The sequence below is a fragment of the Eucyclogobius newberryi genome, unplaced genomic scaffold (genome assembly GCF_026437365.1).
Source record: "Eucyclogobius newberryi isolate DKJ021-1_F unplaced genomic scaffold, fEucNew1.0.hap1 SCAF_17, whole genome shotgun sequence".
NCBI lineage: Eukaryota > Metazoa > Chordata > Actinopteri > Gobiiformes > Gobiidae > Eucyclogobius > Eucyclogobius newberryi.
The window spans coordinates 26,621,219-26,642,423 of NW_027315801.1; the positions used below are offsets into that span (position 1 = coordinate 26,621,219).

The window sequence follows — 21,205 nt, forward strand, 5'->3', positions numbered from 1 at the left end:
AAGCAGTCTGAATTTTCAAGAGAGCTAAGCATTTTCTTGTCCTCCCAAATTCTTCATAATTATTAATTACAAAAAGAACAGCAGTTAAAAGCTGCCTAAATAATAGGCATGTTGTGTGGCTTCTCTTATCTACAAAGCAAAACCAAGAAACTGCAAATGTCAGAGAAAAAAATCAAATTATCAAAATGTTGAAGAATATCTGGGATAATGAACAAACATTGTAAAAGAATGGCACAAGAAGGTAAAAATGTAATTCTCAAATGACTTTGTTGTCTGTTGTTGTTTTTAAGCAGTTACAGATTTTATATAATATAATTTATATATATATATATAATTATCAGAAAGTGAGTCAAACACATTTACTAAGATGTTATACCATTGCTTTCGCCTTACGCAGAAGTCTAAATGAACCTGCCACTCATATGCACTAACCACATTAACCACATGGTGGAGACAAAAACTCGGAGTAATTACATAGCCAAACACTTAATTTTCCCCATCTCTCAATAGACTGGACGCTGCCAAAATGATGATTTAATCATCTAGTAGTCTTGTGTAGTTTCATTTGACACTGCTGTCATTTCAACATAGAGAAACTGTATTGATCCACAAGGGAGATTTTAAATCACTTGTGATATTTCGATTCACTACCACAGGAAAAGTTGCATGATTAATGACGTAAAATAGGTAATGCCAATAATATCATAATTAATTGAAGCATTGGCTTTCAAACTGTGCTACCTCTAGTTGAACACAAGATATGCATTTTTCTGTGGGTTTTATACATAATTCGTCTATGATAGAGGATGAGTAAATAATTTATTTGTTATAGTTATGGTACTGATTAATCAAGGTTTTGTCTTGATTTAGTGTGGATACATTAGCAGTTACTAGATTATATTTGGAGCCCTTTCAGTGCTAACCTTAACCTTTAACCTTATTCACTATAGTCATGCATACAGTTATAAATGTTTTTGACCACCAAATGTTTTCGATTGTGTGAGAAAAAGACGTCTGAGCACTAAAATGGTTTTGTAGGCTCCATATTTAAGAACATAAATACACTAAACATCAATAAAAGCAACACGGCGCAAACAGTAGGCAGCTTCAGGAGGAATGTCTTTGGCACTGATCTCATTGGCATCCAAACGCAACATTCTCAGCATGGAGAAGTTTGTCATGTCGATCAAACTGCAAAAGCTGCTTAAGGAGAACTCTGAAAGAAAACAGATAGGGAACAGGGAAACATTAGGAAGTTCTGACTGACGCTCGCTATGATCATGACTAAAAGCATGTCCGCACTTCATACGGTTATTGTAAGATGTTGGGAGCCATCCACATTTAGTATCAAATACATAACTTCAATATGAAGGCCTGGAGAAGGCACGGAATAGTGACTTGGACTTGAGGTATATTTTACAAACAAAATATTCTCTGAAGAGGTCACCCTTCATTTCAGATTTAAATACTATTTTAGAAAAACTTTAGACTCTGGTTGACTGGTTTTGACCCTCTTTTCCTTTTTTGACATAATTCTGTCATGATGAAATATAGTCCTTCCTTGAATACTTGAGGACACCTGTCTAGCACGTTCAGTCTCATATTCATTTAGGAGAGGGAATTGTAAATCCAACTGACTTTACATATGGAATATGGACATACAGGTTTTACAAAGTGTAATACACTTTTTTTTTTTAAATCTCAAAGTGTAAATGCACTTTTCCTAGTTCTGCCAGTGTTGTTTGGATAATATGTGCTGTATGTATTCATGTTCCTACCTTTGATCTTGTTGGCTTGGAGATAAAGGTTTTCCAGACGGTTGCTGACAGCGGGGATCCTCTCCAGTTTATTGTGAGAGAGATCAAGTTCGACTAATGTACTGATGTTGAAGACGTTGGCTGGAAGTCCTTTATCCGTTAGCTTATTGTGGGCAAGGCGTACAAACTGTAACTTTGGCGTCTTGATAAGGAAGCCTGGGGGCACGCTTTCTATGTGGTTGAACTCCAGATACAGCTGTTGAAGTCCTTCAGTGAGGTTCTCTGGGAATTTCTTTAACTTGTTTTTCCTCATATCCAGTCTGCTTAAAGACTTCAGACCTTTAAAGGCACCATTGACATACTCAATTTCATTTGCCTGGAGCTGGAGACTGATGAGGTCCACCATTCCCTCAAATGAGCCTGTAGAAATCTTGGAGATTTTGTTGTGGCCAAGATAAAGATCTGTGATGGATTTAGGCAGGTTAGCAGGTACACGGGTCAGCTCATTGTGATTCAAGTACAGCCGGTTAAGATTTTTAAGTTTGCTGAAAACATTTTCCCCTATTTTCTCAGAGTTAAGCTTGTTGTGAAACAGTACGACCCAAACCAAGTCGGTAGCATTAGCGAACACGCCCTCCTTTATGCCTGTGATCTGGTTGTGCTGCAGGTACACATATTTGATATGAGGGGGCACATAGGGAATGTGCTGTAGGTTGCGGTTATGGCAGTACATGGCTGTCGGATATGCCGCAGGGCAGTCACACTCCAGAGGACAGTCCACGCCGTCTGCCATCCAGCTGCCATGTCGCCAACGTCCACGGAGATGGGACAACCACTGGAACTGACTGTACTGGCCAAGATTTAGATGTACAAATCCAAAAGTGAGAAGAAGCACTAATACTTGCATGATCCCTGGAGAGACATTGAAGGTATTAAAAAAAAAAAAAATCATAATAATAATAATAATAAAGGCATTAGAGTTGGTCCGGGCTACATTTAAACTGAAGGGTTCACTCACCAGTTGTATGGTCCCAAATTACACCTCCTCTTGTCTGTGTCGGTCTAAGACTGAGGCTTGGATGTTGTTGGTATATAGTAAATATCCCCCTTGCAGTTCCAACTGAAAGCCCCAGCCACACGCACTCATTAAAATGCATACACTAAACCATACACTACAGAATATCACCTCCAGGCATGTCAATAGCAATACCATCTGTGCTCCACTGCAGACATCTGCTTTTTAACAACCCTGTTTTCGCTCACTGCGTCGTGCCTTATCATTAGGAAAGCTCCCTTGTTGTTTATTGTTCTGGTGCAATACTTGGGGTATAAAACATTTATGCTGTATAAACTATGATTCATGTTAATAATATAATAAAACAATGTTGCTTTTGAAATTCAACTAGAACAAAGCATACATGTATTTGTTGACGATAAATTGTGTCTCCCACAGTCCTTCTCACAACTAACCCTGTTATTTGTGCACCAACTACAGAAATATTTCTAACTTGCTGTAGTCAGTTTGGAGATTATAGAGTTCATGCTGTTAGCAGAAAGTTAGCATTTTTGGTTCTGGCGCCAAAGCTGTTTCTTCTGGACTGAAACATGCTCCTGATGATTGACTTCAAATAAATCCCCAACAGTGCAAAATAAAGTTCTGTAAATTACACATAGTTTTAAAATGAAGTTGTGCTTCACTTTATTTGTATTTTTTGACCGTTACACAAACACCAGAAGGCGCTGGAGGATTTGTTATTTATGCATCAGGAAGAGCTCTGGGGTTCAAGCTACAGGTCAAAAGAAATAATAATAATAATTATTCTCTCTTTGTAAAATACAACTTTTTAAAAAAAATATGAACATAAGCTATTAAGTCCTGCGATGTCACAGCTGCATTGTGCAAGAAAAATAAAGTTCTAATTATTTAAAAATAAGCCTTTAAGATGGGACAAATGTAATTATAAAACTAGCACTATAGACGTATTTATAGGAACGTTCCCACAAAATCTCCTGTCGTGCTGCAGGAGATACTGTATAAACACAAGACGTAAAGAAAACAGATCCGACAAAGCGCTTCAGGGAAAATTCAAATGAGCTCCTTTGATGAAGTAACCCAATGCTGCAGATTCTCACCTGAGTAAGTAATGGCCTCTAATGATCTAACTGTTACAACCAGGAGAGAGAAGAACAAACATAAAGGACACAGATTTAAAAAAGCTTTTAGTCACAATGCAAAAGTTTCAAGGTAAAGAAATTTGACATCTCGCTGTATTGAAAACTATTTTATGATAATCTTTGGTAATATCTATAAATAAAGTGCATCTCAGTCCTAATTATTTGTATTTATTTTTTTGTGTAAATGTATTCTTGCCTGTCTAAACCAAGGTGAATGAAGAGGGATTGGGAAGGCCATTCAGAACAAAGTCTAATTGTAATCTATGGTTTGCAAATGTAAAATACAGTCGTACACTATCAAAGTCACGCAAGAGAGATATGTGAGTTATGCTTATACAATGCAGCCTCCAGCAACAGGATTAATGAGAGACTATATAATAACAGAGAAGAGATTTTTACCTTAGCTATGAAGTGTACCCTCTTCTTTTTCATGGGATAAACCAGATGTAGATTCATCAACCGTGTCAGGAGGAGAAGCCATGGCAAAGGTCCCATAAAAATGAATTTCACGTATCCCTGAAAAAGAAGAGGGAACATTGAACACTACAATATCTATCCTTCTATAGATTAGAACTCTCTGATTGGAGATTTCCAGTAGCATATCAGTTGTGCCCCATGTTATGTAGACTGATCTTTGGCAGTCACTACCGCTTGGACTTTCTTCACACAATCACATTTTGCTTATTAAAACCACATACACACAATTTATTTTATGAGAAGGAACTGTGAAAGGCCATGCCACATTATGATAATTATAAAACAATCTGGTGAGGTGGGCCCTGACTCTCAGTTGTAAGCAATGACTAAATGAAACCGCACAAAAAACAGGGACAAGAAGCTGTTATGTGCTCAAAATGGAAAAGGCAAATCAATTAAATATGTTATAAATTGAGTTTCCAATTCAAGTCAGCTTTGTAACAGGAAACACACACCTATAAAACATTGTTAACACATTCCAAGAATCAGACATTCATGAAAAACTATGAAACATGTCTAGTAAGTATTATATAACTTGAACATTCGAGTTCTGGGTATTAGCTACCTAATACGTTACATAACTGTGTGTCCTGATACATGGATATCCTTTACAACTGGTTAAACTTGACTAAATATATTTTTTGTGCATAAAAATAAACATTCATGCCTTTCATATCAGAATACAATTGTCTTATGAATATTTTCCCTTTTCAACCTGGCACATTGAGTAGTCAACTGGTTAATAAGAATATAACTCCACAATGTTTTATGAAATCATGTGGTTTAAACACTGTACAAAATGATACAGCATTTTATATCGATATGCATTTTGCCAAGAAGTCCTGTACGATGTATTGTATAGCCATATCGATATTCTGAGTACGGCCCAAGTTCATTCTATATACACTACTCTAAACATTTTAGACACATAAATTGATAACAATTAGCCAGAGGCCCACATTGACTATATTGTGTGCTATAAAAGGTATTTGTCCTCACCAAAACATTCTATCTTGGCACTGATTGTATCACTTCCTTACTTATGAAAATTATTTGGGTTTACTGCCATCAGAAGCTGCTGTGGAAGTCTGCTGGTAGAAAAAGCAACCCAGAAGTTCAACTTTGCTCTATTTTCAACAAAGTTTTGAAGTTTTGTTTTGAAAAATAAAAAGCATTTCACACAAGTTGAAACAAGTGGTTTAGTTGAGAGCCGATTTTACTGTGTAAGCTCAACTTCTTTCCAAGTCAATGTGCAGAAAGATAAATAACACAATTACATAATGCTATCTGCAATGACATTTAATTAATTATTCTGACGAATGCCATTATTCGCTTCTTGCCAACAGAAAGGACCAAACTAAATTACAATGTCTCACTTTCTGCCTGATTAAATAACATTGTGCCAAAAATAATAAAAAAGTATTTGCATCAATTCATGTTAGAGTGATTTCCTTAAGTGCTCCCAATGAGTATAAAACATGTTCCAAAAGAGCAATTCCCCAGAAAATTGGAATTGGGACCAATCCACTGACTGTGATTGTTCATCGCTCCGGCCTCATTGGCAGTGGTGTTTGGGTAACTAATTATTATTGTCAAAATTCAGTTCAGTGTATTAAAACATTATAATACTGTAATAATTTGGTAACATTGATGATTAATGTATGTCTCCAGCTATTGTATACATTACTGACAATTAAATATACTGTCAAACTGTGTACTTTGTGTTAGTTTTCCACTGCTGAAATAAAGTGCCTAAGATCATATCATGTTTATGTGTGGTTTGCCTGCTGCTCCTGTTCAATCGGGAAACCTTTCAGCATCCACACAGACTCCTGCTGCTCCAAACACAATTCCACTCAGGCACACAGAAAACACAGATCAGTTCAAACTGTAAAAATATCATGGTTAAAGAAGCACAGTCTTCAAGTTTTACCTCTGTTTTGATTGCTATTGGTACTCTAAATGGAGCTAAAACAAATATACTTTCTCATTTTACGGTGTCTGTCACCTACTGTCAGTACAACACTGGAATGAGAAACTCCAGACATCGCTGTACATTCCTGGACTCTGAAAACCAGAAGGCAAATAAAACAGTAAGGACAGGAACAACATATGTCAGTGAATCAATCAAAAAATAAATGATCCAAAGGTTTGTGGGGAAAACGCTTCATGTAATGTAAATGACCATTTTGAAAATTCAAGTCCAGCAAGTTTGGATAAAATTAGAGCGTGACAAACCTGTGATTGTGTAAAGTTTTTCAGCAAATTTCAACATGTCTTGAGTAATTTATGTTAGATGCCACAGACTAGTATAGAATGTATACCGGTACATGAAAGAGCAGTATGTGCCTGTCATTGGTCCAAGCTACTCTGTTCTTTGATAATAATAGCATTGCATAGAGGTGGTTTTTCTTGTGTGCACAAGTGAGAACAGGAAATAAATTAAAAAAAAAAAAAATGCTAAGCCTGAAAATGTATTGTAGTATATATTGTTTTTTTTTTTTTAAAAGAAATGTGAACTAATGTAAAAACAATTAGTAATGATTTGGTATGATGGTGAATTACCACCATACATAGTAGCAGTAGCAGTAGTAGTAGTAGTAGTAGTAGTAGTAGTAGTAGTAGTAGTAGTAGTAGTAGTAGTAGTAGTAGTAGTAGTAGTAGTAGTAGTAGAAGGCCTACACCAGTGGAAACAGAAGCAATAGTAGTAGCCAATAGTCCTCTGTCTAGCCCTGAAAAAAAATCTCCACCTGCTCCAATCATGTGAGGGGTCCTCCTGGACCCTATATACGCCTGTTCAACTCCGTCTGTTGCTGCTTTTGTTCTTGTTATTATCACTATTGATACCGTTTTGTATTTGAAAATTAAAAAAAATTAAAAATATCTTGTATCTTAATAATCTGATCATAAATTTGACTCAAATTGAGCTCACAAGGCTACAGCCAGGGAGTTCATGCAAAGAATAGGGGAAGAGAACAGGTTAAAGTCATGATTCATTACCAAATCAGAAGTTAGCACACTCTGTGCCTTCTCCTTTCTGCTGTTGTCCCAAATCCCAACGATCTAAATTAAATGCAGATTTTTGCAGACTAAAACACCTTCAATTTGATTGATTGATTGATTGATTGAATTGATTTAACTAAACGCTGACATCCCTACATATTCCATTAACTTTTATACAATATTTTTCAATGAAAATCAAACAATGACTTCTTATTTGATGTTACCATAATTTCACTGGTAGAACACAACGGGTTCAATTACATTTGATTTAATCTGGCCCATGACCCATATATATATATATATATATATATATATATATATATATATATATATATATATATATATATATATATATATATGATTGCCGTAGGGATAGCTGTCAATGCAGCATTCACATCCTCTAGAAGACTCTCTGAGAGTACTTCACTGAGCTGTAGCAATGAGTTACGGGGTTGCCAGTTGTGCATTCTCGCCATAATCTTATCAGTTGCTGCCAGGCTCAGCGTAGTATTTGGGGCTTTGTACCCAATATCTGGATGGGGAGTTAGGCGACTACGGCCAAATACCTAAAACGAGTGAGGCAAGTCCTTAGAAGCCAGCTCAATGGTAAAAACAAATCCCGTGCAATAAACAGCTATTATCGGATCCTGCCGGTGATCCGATACCCTGCAGGAATAATCAGTTGGCCAGAGGAGGAGATACAGACCACAGAGGTTAAGACACGAAAGCTCCTGACCATGCATGGAGGGTTCCATCCCAAATCCAGCACCCTGAGACTGTACACTAGCCGTAAAGAAGGAGGCCGGGGAATATCAAATCATCAAATCAAATCAATTTATTTTTGTAAGGCCCAAAATCACAACAACAGTTGCCTCTGAGGGCCACAGGGAGAAATGAATCAACAATGTCTGTGGTGGCGATGAAGTCAGACAATGTCTGTGGTGGCGATGGAGTCAGACAATGTCTGTGGTGGCGATGAAGTCAGACAATGTCTGTGGTGGCGAGGGACAATGTCCCAGGGTCCTCTGTCCTTAGACTCTCCTTCTCGGCCAGGAAAAACTACAAAAAAAAACCTCTTTGGGAAAAAAGCGTAGAAACCTGGAGGAGTTCCAGTGAAGGAGAGATCCGACTCTCACAGACGGACAGACGGACACGAGGAGACTGGAGCTGGACCCACTCTTCAGGCAGATGAGGGACCGACTGAGGCGAACTGGACCCACTCTTCAGGCAGATGAGGGACCGTCGGAGTCGAGCAGGACCCACTCTTCAGGCAGATGAGGGACCGTCGGAGGCGAACTGGACCCACTCCTCAGGCAGATGAGGGACCGTGGGAGGCGAGCTGGACCCACTCTTCAGGTAGATGAGGCACCGTCGGAGGCGAGCTGGACCCACTCTTCAGGCAGATGAGGGACCGACTGAGGCGAACTGGAGCCACTCTTCAGGCAGATGAGGGACCGTCCACACAGGGCAGGGACCACTTCACCAGGAGAGGGACATCTGGGTCCACAGGTCCTCAGGAGTGAGAGAAAGAAAAAGAAGGCGGTGAACAGTTTGCAAGTGGAATTAAAAAATAAATATTGTTTGATAGCATAAGTAGTCAGAAGAAGAGGATAGTGCTCAAGCTGTCATACTTCCCCCAGCACAGTTAATAAGGAACAGTGAGTGTGAGAGCCACTATCCAGGACGAAACGTCCAAGATCCATAAGTACATCAAGGACAAGGCTCCTACAGATGACGTGCTCAGTGAATGTCTCAGACACTGGGGAGATAGAGGATGATGAGGTGCTGGAAGGACCATCATGGGAGGACAAGCCTCTACATGGGATGTACCACCGGAATATAACTGAAGTGGCTGATATCACGAAATCCTACCAATGGTTAGAAAGGGCCGGTCTGAAGGACAGCACAGAGGCCCTGATCATGGCAGCACAGGAACAGGCCCTGAACACCAGATCAATAGATCCAGCATCTTGCAGGGTGCAAGATGCTGGCAGGGACAGCATACATGGAGCGTCATAACCAGGTGGCTGGCATAGTGTGCAGAAACATCTGTGCAGAGTACGGGCTGGAGACCCCAAGGACAAGGTGGGAAACACCTCCAAAGGTGGTGGAGAACGACCGAGCCAAGGTCATCTGGGACTTCCGGATACAGACAGCCGTGGTGGTGGACATTGCGGTGCCATGGGATGGTAACATCCGCAACAAAGAACACGAGAAACTAGAGAAATACCAAGGCCTCAGAGAGGAGCTGGAGAAGGCCTGGAGCGTGAAGGTATCGATGGTGCCCGTAGTGATGGGAGCACTTAGGGCAGTGACCCCCAAACTGGAGGAGTGGCTTGGGCAGATCCCAGCAAGTACGTCGGAGATCTCGGTCCAGAAAAGTGCAGTGCTAGGAACAGCAAAGATACTGCGCAGAACCCTCAAGCTCCCAGGCCACTGGTAGAGGACCCGAGCTTGAAAAAAGGGTGAAGTGAGAGTTACATATATATATTATTTATTTATTTATTTATTTTTTAACTATTTTTTTTTAAATCTTGCAGACTGGTTTAATTCTGGGTTAGCACTGGTTTAGACCTTGTTTGGTCTGGTTTGGTCCCTGTTTAATTCTGCTCCAGACCTGCTTTGACTTGGTTCAGACCAGTAGTCTAGTCCTAGTTTAATTCTGGTTTAGCATTGAGTGGGCAATTTTATTTTATTTCTCTCAACAAAAAAAAAACAATCTATCGGTAGTTATTTTATTGGATGAACTCAATTTATTGGAATAATGTTGGGGATATTTTGCATGTAGTGGCATGTTGTGTACCTTTGGCCCAGAGGCCTTCGCCCTTGGAAAAATCTGGCCTTAGGAAAATTAAGTTGAGTAACCCTGGTATATACTATTGCTCAATATTGCACACAGTTTGTATTCAAGTTCGCTTGGCAGAATCTCACACTTACACGTCATTGTTTAGTTTATTCACAAACAGGACCAAGTCATACTAGTTTTAAATGTAATTTGAATGTAGATTTTAATTTTCGCCTTCTCAAATGCCAGTAAACGCATGAAAACTACAGAACAGTATGAAAAACAGTATGATTAGACACTCCGTATTGTCTTTGCTAACACACAGAACCAAATTAAAGAGCCAACTCGTGGCCGCCTGTCACTTTAAGCAATGAACATTACATTTGTGCATTTTCTAGCTGTGTAATTAGCACAACATAAATTCACATTTACATTTACTTCACATGCACAATACAAGTACAGTACCTTATGCAGCTGGTTAGCTAGCCCTTGTAAGCTGCCACATTGCTCTTGTTCTGATAGTCCTCAACATGTGAGGGCTTACAAATCCCACATGTGGCCCGATCAATAGATCCATGGGCCCAATAGTCTCTACTTTTACCAAACCAAAGGAAATAACATGAGTCAAAGTGTCTAAGACAACATATAATAACATCTTATGCAAAATAAAGACATTTCAAAGCCATGAATAATAATAAAAATAACATTCAACAAAGGTATTATTTATTTGAATTTAAAAAAAAAAATGACATAATCAAAAAATATTTTATTGTATGCAGGAATCCTTTCTATGACACTTACAATGATATCGTGCGTTTACAAAAACACTGAAATTGAATTTACATTGAAATTTTACTCAGCGTCTGCCTGTATTATAACCGTAACTCATTGGTCTGAGCGGAACATAACTGCAATTGTAGGGGATTCCCGTCGGAAGGCGAAAGGTGTCGGACTGTAAAGCTAAATCCGGTCCATATCCATGTTTTGTTTAGACTTTTTTACTGTAAAGTGCAAGACATGGGTGCGTGGTACATTTGATTTTATAACGTACATACGCTGAAGAATTACACAATCATGTTTACTAAACCGTTCAGGGTGAAAGCCAACACAGTAATCAAAGGATCTGACAGGTGAGATATGCCAACACTGCCAATCTTCTGTTTGCCATTTAATTACTCTATACTTATTTTACGTTTTAGTCTTTGAATATACCTCTTTAGGCGTATACATATTTAAACGATAACATATTTCGCTATTTAGAAGAGTAAGCTCCAGCCTATAGTAATCATTGTGTTTGATCGATACAACTTTTGATGATTTTCTAAACTCTTGGTTTGCGTGTTATTAAGTGCAACTACAGTGATAAGTGTTTGGCATGTGTGCTGTGCCCCTAACCCGACCACCCCGGGCATCACGAAAATCATAACATTTGTATAATAGTTTGAGCAGTATGTGATCAGTAACTAAGAGAGAGTCTTTATATCAATAGTCTGTGTATTAAAGTAATTTTTTTTTTTTTTCTAACTGCAGTAATTAAAGCCATATAGGTAATTGTATAATGTACTAATTAAGTTTCTGAACAATTCAAGGAAACAATTTTATTGTTTCAGGTCAGCAGTGAGTCTTCTTTGTGGAGCTCTAATCAAGTCCTATGAATGTATTTGGTCTACTGTGAGTGCTGGGGCACTACATTATTAAAATGCTATTAGAAGTGGCAAAGTTTAAGTGAAAGTATGAGGATGGATGAGGGCACCATGAACTAATGCTGAAATAGGAACAGTTGGCCTATTAAGGAGAATTGATTGGTCCTATTTTGTATGCACTCCAAGCCAACTGAATGTATTCAAATTTTTAAAAAAAACTTAATTTAAGACCCATACATTTACAGAAAATCACACCTGCTTTCTCTAAAAAAAAAACAATGACCTGAATACCTGACAGAGGTTTTATATTACATGAGCTGGTGGCCTAAAATGCAAATCAAAATGTATTTACGATTTAGTAAGTAAGTAAGTAAGTAAGTAAGTAAATTTTATTTATATAGCACCTTTCACAGACAGAGGTCACAAAGTGCTTCACAAAACACAGAATAAAACAATAAAAACACAAAAAACTTACAGTGAACAATACATATACAACAATATACAGTAAAATCAGTCCGTAAAACAAGTGCATTTACAAGGCTTGACTAAATAAAAAGGTTTTAAGCTGACCCTTAAAAGCAGTAACTGAGTCCAGTGACCGTAGGGAGAACGGAAGATCGTTCCAGAGTCTGGGGGCAACAGCCTGGAAGGATCGGTCTCCTCTGGTCCGAAAACGGGTGCGAGGAACCAACAACAGTTTCTGGTCCAAGGACCTTAGTGAGCGAGAGGGAGCGTATGGTTTAATCAGATCGCTGATGTACGATGGGACCTGACCATTTAAAGCTCAAGAATTTTAAACTGTATCCGGTAGGAGACCGGCAGCCAGTGAAGGGCTTTAAGAATGGGTGAAATGTGGGCCCTTCTATTTGTGCGGGTCAAGATCCTCGCTGCAGAGTTCTGGACCAGCTGCAGACGAGAGAGTTCCTTCTTGTTAAGACAGGAAAACAAGCTATTACAATAGTCTAAACGTGAAGACACAAATGCATGAATTATAACTTCCAGGTCATTTTGAGACACCATTTTGCCTGAGTTTAGAGATTTTCCTCAACTGAAAGAAACAGTTCCTCGTCAACAGCTTGGAGTGGTGCTCTAAAGACATGTCTTTGTCAAAGACAACACCCAAGTTTCTAAGACTTGGTTTAGCAGTCTGGCCTAAAACACCCAAGTACTGGTTTATCCCTGGAATGGGATCATCAGGGGCAATAATCAGAGTTTCTGTTTTGTCAGCATTTAGCTGCAAGGAGTTTTTACTCAGCCATTGTTTAATTTGCACTAAACAACTGACCAATGATTTCAGCTTCTGGATCTCAGAAGGTTTAAAAGAGCAATAGAGCTGAATATCGTCAGCGAACAGGTGATAGGACACATCACTAAACTCTTTAATGATCATTCCCAGGGGAATTATATAAAGCAGAAATAAGACGGGACCCAAGACGGAGCCCTGAGGAACTCCACACAACAGATCAGCTGAGTCGGACATTATTTGGTTTGCAGCAACACTAAAGCTCCGACCGGATAAATATGAGGAAAACCAATGAAGAACTGACCCCGATAGTCCAATCAGGTCGCTCAGTCTGTTTATAAGGCAATATCCCAATTGTGCCATCTCAAACAAATAAATCACTTAAAACTGTCTTTATTTTAATGGGTGTTATGTATTTATTTTGTGCTGCTTCATGGCCAGGTTATCATTGTAAATAAAAATGCATTCTACTCACGTGAGTGAATTTAAAAAAAAAACAATAAAAAAACCAAACATGCGTTATCATTAGCACAAAGCAAACAATCATTCACATTTCTTGAAGATTGAATTAACCTTGGACTTTGTTGTGAGAATTATTCATTGATATTACTCCTGAGTGAGTTACACAGATGGCTTCATTGATTTAACTGCTTGTTGTCTATCCATAAGTAGTTTTTACAGTTAAACGAAATAATTTGCCACATATTCCATTCATATTATGGGAGTTTTTGGATTATTGAAAGGCGAGGTACAGGGACAAATGCAGAGCTCTGCCAAGTCCAAGAAAACAGTGTAGCATGAGTATCTGTTCTTCAATAATGATAGACATCTGCAGTAAAGGTAATGTAACTTCGCTGGTCAGTAGTGGAAAGAAGGGGCAGCAATCCAAGTTGTGAGGAACATATTAAACCATTTGTACATAGGATAAAATAGAATGTGTTGAATGTAGAATTTTTGTGATTGGCCAATGTGTGGGTCGGATCTGCTGGCGTGTTACAGCTGTTACAATTTTTTTTTTTTTTAAGTTTACATAGATTTTTTGATGAAAATGTATAATGTCAGTGACGAGCTTGTTTAGTAATAGTAATGCCATCAGCGCCTTGGCAATGGCCATGGCATTACAGATATCTGCTTGATGAAAGAAGGTAGATATTCAAGAGCACTTTGGATGACCCCTGTCTAGTTTATTTGCGTCTACTATATACAAAGGATCCTGTGTTGGGTTTGAGGAAGTTGCAATAATCTTAACAATTACGAACAAGAGTTTTCTGATTAAATATTATTTGGTGTAGATGATATTCATGAAATTTCTCCATAAACCTTTGTTAATGCTGTCATTTGGTAAAAGTAAATTTTATCATGAGTCAAAACTACAATTTTTGCCTGGTGGTCGAGTGTTTATGGCACAGCACACGTATGCCAGGCTCCAAGTGCAGTGTTGTGAGTTCGAATCCCAACTCCGACAGTTTACTGCATGTCCTCCCTTCTCTCTCATCCATTTCACACTGTCCTCTCCTGTCTAATAAAGCCTATGGGCAAAAAACTCAAATGTACTTCTATATGATGAACATTAGAAGCTCCCTGTAGCCCATCCACTGTGGCCTCCTTACACTCTGTGGCCTCCTTACATTCTAGTTGAGAATCACTTAGATGAGCAAATTATTAAATCAGCTAGTTTTATTTACTCTTTACTATTTACTCTTGCTTAGCAAAATAAAACATTTTGTACCTTGTGGCATTTATACATAAAGTAAAATATCATTAAATAGAACAGCCCGGCAGGATATTATCATCCATCCTATTATCATATCTTATCTTAAAATAATGCCGCATAAACCAACCCAGGATGTGTAAGCATGAAATAAAACACAAACAAGCAAACTGAACCCTTCTTTCTTTTTTACCTCTCCAGGAGAAAGCTCAAAGTTGACATATCTGCAGCCTTTCCTGTACTAACTGCAGATGAGTTGTCGGATTTGGTTCCCAACAAAGACGAGTTAAATGTAGTGAAAATTTACGCTCACAAAGGCGATTCGATGACACTGTACGTCCTTAACAAGAACCCATTATTTTTTGAGTTGGAGAAACGCATTTACCCTACAGGTATTCTGATTTGTCGATACATAACAAGTTTGTGATACAATGTTCTCACTGTATATATGTATTTCCAGTTTATGTGCTTTGGAGATTTCCTGCTTTGCTGCCAACAGTCACAACCTGGCCTCCTGTGCTTGACAAGTTAATTGGAGGGGCAGGTGTAGATTGGTTCTTTTTAAAGTAATTTTCATACTGTAGCTAGTTATTCATTTAATCTTTGTTCAATATTTATTTTTAACTTTTAGATCTCATGCTTCCGGGCCTTGTGACCCAGTGTGGTCTCCCACATGTGAAGAAAGGGGACTGCTGTGCGGTGAAAGTGTTCAATAATGGGCAAGTTTACATTTCTTTACCACAGTGTTAGTGTTATTTATATTAGCTAATTTTGACTCTGTTGATAATAGGGCTCCTGTTGCTGTTGGGACAGCAGCAGTGTCATCTACAGAGATGCAGAGCTCAGGCATGAAAGGCAGAGGTGTTAGCATCCTTCACACATACATGGATGCCTTATGGTCAGTGCGAGTGTTTCATATTTGAAGATATTGGGTTTGCTGTGGTCAATCTATTGACTAGCAGTGATGTCAGCATATTTCTCTGCTTATTTGAATCAGTTGTTTAATGTCCGATATAATGGAATCAAGTGGAGCTAAACAATTATTACATAATTTGACATAATTGAGTTTGCGTTTCAGGGCTTTTGGGGATAAGTCAGATCCACCTTCTTTACCAGAGAGTACAGAAACAACTCAAGAGGAAGATGTGAACGGAGAAGAGTTTGACCCAGGGGATGAACTGGGAAAGGAGGATCCAGTGGCAACATGTTTTAACGAGGCACACGGTCAAGAGGTCACTGACCAGAGTTGCCCTGGGATGGAGCAGCTGAGTTTGGCCGATGAAATCCAGCAAGAAATTGACATGGAAAAGAAAACAGAAGATGAGCAGAAAAGTGCACAAGGTGCTAGATTCTTTAAGTGTATATAAATAAATGTAGAAATGCTCCAGTGAAAATAGATTTTCAAGTGTTTTAAAATGAGCCATACTAGAAACTTTAACAAGCTAAATGTCATAATCCCAAATACATACTTTTTTAGCACCAGCTAGGTTTTTCCTCATCAAGATTCAACTTGTAGATGAGCTTGAACTGCTTGTATTTTTCCTGGTTGAGTTATAGCCCTCAAGACAGCCTGTTGATGCAAGAATGTTTATGACCCGTTTTCACAGAGCTGATGGACGCCTTGCTGTTTCGATGCTTTCTCCATGCACTAAAGATGAAAGTCAAAAAGTCAGACCTTCCTCTGTTGACCAGCACATTTCTTCGCAATCACATGTTTGCCTGCTGGTAAGACATCTTTAAATCTAATAACATTTGCTGGGAATTAATTTTAACCAAGCAATTATGGTTTAATTTTAGCCCAAGAGGGAAGCAACTGGACATCAAAAAATCAAGTTATAAGAAGGTAGAGTTGAAAAGTGTAAGTCAGTAACATTTTAAAATATGTTTATATATTTTTTATTTGACAGCTTTCCAAGTTTCTACAGACAATGCAACAACAGCACAGCCTGATAAGAGTGAAAGAACTGACAAAAGGAGTGGAGAGCATTGTGGAGGTGGACTGGAAAAATCGAGAGTGAATAGAATCCCACATCATCAATGCAGTCAAAGACACACATTCTCAGTATATATAATTGGCTTATTGTTTGCTTATTGTTATGCTTCAGACTACGTTCCTTCAGCGTTTCTGAGGAGGCTGCTTCTGAGATTGAGCCAGCGCCAGAAGGACAGGAAGGGGACATTCCCTACCATCCTCCAGAGATCAACACTGTGTACTCCGTGTCTGCTCGGGTAGAACCTCTCTTCCTGGATGCAAAAAAGAGGTGTGCAGAAAGAGTTTGTTTTCATAACCCTGACTGGTGATATATCCACTGGTTTCATATTTACTTAAGAGAGACACTTAATCCCTCACGCTCCGGGTGGGTTTTTGTGTAACTGACCTCTACCGCTGACCTGTGTGAACTGTGTACGACAACATTTTTACAGCAATTGCTGCTCATCATGATACAGTTTGTTATGATCTTTTTGTTCAACATTGTTTTAAATGATTACTGTGCTACACTTGCCCGTCTGACAGGTCAAATCAAGTACATGCCGCAATATCATTGGAGCCACTATACAACTACTCCTGTCCAATAAAAATGTCAAACTCACCATGGCAGTCAGAAGGGAGTGAACCCATATGATAACTTATATCAGTTGGACACAGGTTTTTGTTTATATTAACATTTAACTTGGTTCTATAGATGTGTAACTGTAATGAAGTATCATCAAAATTCAGTAATTTTTAATTGTCAAGAGACTAGAAATTGGCTCTATTTAATTGAGAGGTCTACAGCCAATCCAGTAAAAGCAGGTAGTTTGATGTGTTTTTGTGATTGATTATTATCTTACATTACCTGCACTGAATGATGGACAATATTGACTTTTTACAACCCTGATGATATTCAGTCCATATTATCGCAATCCATCAGAAAGCTAAAACGTGCCAGTAAATGTAATGGTTGAGCTTCAAGTATTGCACAAGAAACTAATTTAATCCGACCCTTGTTTGGTAGAATACACTGCAACTCTTTTTGCTGCCTTTGGCTTTTATAACCAATAAGCATAAAATAGACTATAGAACATGACTCCTAACAACAGTTACAATATACATTTATTAATTACATCTGTATCTGCCACCTCTACATTCTTGCTATGTGCATGTTATAGTGTTACGTAGGTCAATGTCTGTCTCCATTATTTATACAATTGTATCTTATGTAAATGTATTGTTATATATTAATTGTTTATGTTACTCAACAGAAAGGGAAATGTACTTCAGGCTGCAGAAGTGAGAATTATAATTACGGATTATGTGAAGAAGAATGAATTGGTTGCTGAAAACAATAAAAAGTAAGTTCACAATGTTATAAACGTGGGATACCGCAGCAGTGAAAAAAGACCGAGCCAACAGTCTCTGTGCTCCTATAATCTGATAAAACACTTAAATGTGACCAGGATATTTAGAAGACACAGGAATTCAGTCAGTGACGTTAACTAAATTGATAGAAATTATTGTTGAAATTGAATAAAAACTAAATTAATATGGGTGTATGAGGAGGCATATCTTCAGCATTTTGTGTTATTGAGCATTTTGTCCTGCTTTTTTCGTCAACAGTTATGTTATGATAAGCCCTACCTTGTGTGACTGTCTGCTGGAGAAATCGGAATACCATGAAGTGGAGTCAATAAAGTGGGATGATCTTTTTAGCAGGTGCGGCCTGTCAACTGAATGGGGAAAAATATATTGGGTCTAGTATGATATGCATATATTATAATGCCGACAATTGTGTCAGTGTATGTACTTTAGTCATTTGCATTTTACATGTTCTGGCTGATAACACAAATGTTAGTACTTGGTTCTGTGAATTGGTAAAATGTTAAGTGAATGAGACTATTGATAGCCCCATACTATAACCAATGGGTTTATACTGTCCTAAAAAGCCACAAGCCAGTGTTGAAATGGGAATGTTAATTGCACAATAAGGTCTCGAGGTTGGGATTTCGAGCCAGGAGTTTTACATTTTCTTGTAAGAAATCAAAGCTAGATCTGGCTGCGGTAGAACACTGAAAAAAACAGTCATGTGACTCGCCAGTGAACAGTTTTCCTCTCTCTTTGTAGGACACTCTGTAAGATGCAAGAGTGCTATCAGATTGTGTTCCCAGGACAGGAGCCTTTAACAAAGAAGGGCCATCTCGAGTCCATAGACATCTCTGTTGCCTCTAGAGGATCTAATAAAAAGGTTGCATGTCTAATCTTATCAATTCACACAATTTCTGAACTGATATATTTATAAAGTATCTTTTCATTTTCTTCTTGTAGGTGACACTAATTAAAAACCTTGAGGTGTATGGTCTTGATCCATCCATAGTAGCCACAGCTCTGCAGCGCAGAGTGCAGGCCAGCTCTGTCATACATCCTCTACCTGGGGCCAAGGACCGAGTGCTGGTGCAAATCCAGGGAAACCAGATCCATCAAGTTGGAAATCTTCTCCTAGGTTTGGAGATTGGTTATTATATGGTCATTTTATTATTTATGTCAGTTGTTTAGCTGAGTCTGTTTTAAATGTTTGTGTATCTGTGTTTTATAGATCATTATAAAGTACCCCGCAAATTTATCCAAGGTTTAGAAAAAGCCCCAAAAGGAGGAAAGAAGAAATAACTTCAATATGTGATTGTAAACTATTGTGACAATAAATCTCATTAATTATGTCTGTTTTTTATTTTTGGTATTTTGTAAAAGATTGATTGTGTCGTGAATGTCTAATTAGGCATAATTAAGTTGCCTCCGCTGTAATGAGAACAGCCCCCTGTTGTTGTCCCTCTGGCGTTTGTTCCCATCCCTCTTGTGGTTCAGTGCTTAGATGTTTATGTGTTTAGTGAATTTTACCCTCTACTAATGTCTGCCACTTTCGTACTGATGGAGGCTATAATAAAACAAAGAATACAACACAAGGATTTACAACACTAAATCCATGCTAAGTGAACACTCCCGGGGGAAGTACTCACTCTCCTACAAAACATTTCTGGAGTCATCCCTGAAACGATAAAACACTGTAGCTTAATAACTACAATATTGTAACATAATAGCTGAAGAAATATAAATGCCATGTATATGTAGCTTAGTGTTCTCTGCAGCCTGTAAATTCTCAGTTAAAGCAGTAATATTTGTACTGGTAAGTCCTATTATTAGAGTTGTGGTACAAAAATAAGCATTATTAACTAAGTAGCTTTACTACCATATACAATTGAGAGTAGACTCTTTACTGGTAGATTGGTCTTTTGTTTTTTACATCGGGCCTTCTAATTATAAAATTCTGTGCTGAATAGTAACACCATGAAGTACTAAGTAGACTTGTCTTAACAAAGATGATCCCAGTAAAATTATCGCTGACACTGACCCAATATTTTGGCCTGCGTGAGTGTTTATTGGTGTGTTTATTATAACATTTGAGTCATTGTTTACATGAGTTTCAGGCCATGATATAAAAAACATAAGTACAGCGTAAAAACCACAGAGTTGGACGTGCAGCAGGAGATTGTGAAGCAAAAGGTGAAAGCTCAAAACCTCAACCTGTTTTACATTTTGGTCTAAACTCATTTCTGATATTTATGGCTTAGATATGTGCATGGGACCAGAGTAAGTAACTATAAAAGCCAGAGCGTAGAAATGGTTATGGTTGACGGGCACTTTACTATCCCCATAAGGAGTCCATTTATCCCACAAAGCTGTTGGGGCATGACAGGAGTAATCCTATACATATATATCTTCTGTTTTTTTTTTAAGCCAATTTAGCGGTATCTTATCTTTTCATATACATAAATATAGAGAATGCCTGCAGTATACAGTGCTGACAAGACAGTTTCAAGAAGATTAAACAGAGTAATTGAACTGGCATAGCTCCAAATAATATTATTCAATCAAAGCTCACCAGAGCCTGAGAAATCCAGACTGAAATCCTAGATTGTCTTGTCTTGACTGGTCAGTCCCACTACATATATATATATATATATATATATATATATATATATATATATATATATATATATATATATATATATATATATATATATATATATATATATATATATAGTCCCGCCCTCTTGAGTTTGACGAGTGAGTCTGAATGATACTTTAAATGGTTGCACCAACACTATCATGAATTAATTAAATAGATATGTTTAATGTTAAGCTTGAAATGATTTTTTTAATTATTTACTGACACATTCAATTCATTATTTATTAATTGTGCATAAAATGTATTCATTTTATATTCAATTAATTGCACATTTAATTAATTAACTGTGCATTAAATTAGTTAATTGTGTATTACATCAATTGCACATTTAATGAATTTTACCTAACACATGCATGTCTTTGGACGGTGGGAGGAAGCTGGAGAGAACCCATGGTAACACGGGGAGGAGAAA

At 37.9% G+C, this 21,205-nt stretch overlaps 2 protein-coding genes across 2 annotated transcripts; one reads left to right on the plus strand and one right to left on the minus strand.

The window, feature by feature from the left end:
* Nucleotides 1-277: 277 nt before the first annotated feature.
* LOC140362462 (fibromodulin-like) lies at nucleotides 278-2,837 on the minus strand. Its single transcript, XM_072448564.1, has 3 exons — nucleotides 2,776-2,837; nucleotides 1,779-2,669; nucleotides 278-1,216 (listed from the first exon to the last, which is right to left on the minus strand). Exons 2-3 carry the CDS (start codon nucleotides 2,662-2,664, stop codon nucleotides 1,065-1,067), a joined length of 1,038 nt encoding a protein of 345 aa, XP_072304665.1. The 5' UTR covers nucleotides 2,665-2,669; nucleotides 2,776-2,837; the 3' UTR covers nucleotides 278-1,064.
* Nucleotides 2,838-11,172: 8,335 nt separating this feature from the next.
* On the plus strand, nucleotides 11,173-19,488 carry eif2d (eukaryotic translation initiation factor 2D). Its single transcript, XM_072449707.1, has 15 exons — nucleotides 11,173-11,327; nucleotides 14,996-15,186; nucleotides 15,255-15,338; nucleotides 15,426-15,513; nucleotides 15,585-15,692; nucleotides 15,873-16,135; nucleotides 16,402-16,519; nucleotides 16,592-16,637; nucleotides 16,702-16,808; nucleotides 16,900-17,055; nucleotides 18,038-18,127; nucleotides 18,393-18,488; nucleotides 18,897-19,017; nucleotides 19,098-19,272; nucleotides 19,366-19,488. Exons 1-15 carry the CDS (start codon nucleotides 11,272-11,274, stop codon nucleotides 19,434-19,436), a joined length of 1,770 nt encoding a protein of 589 aa, XP_072305808.1. The 5' UTR covers nucleotides 11,173-11,271; the 3' UTR covers nucleotides 19,437-19,488.
* Nucleotides 19,489-21,205: the final 1,717 nt, after the last annotated feature.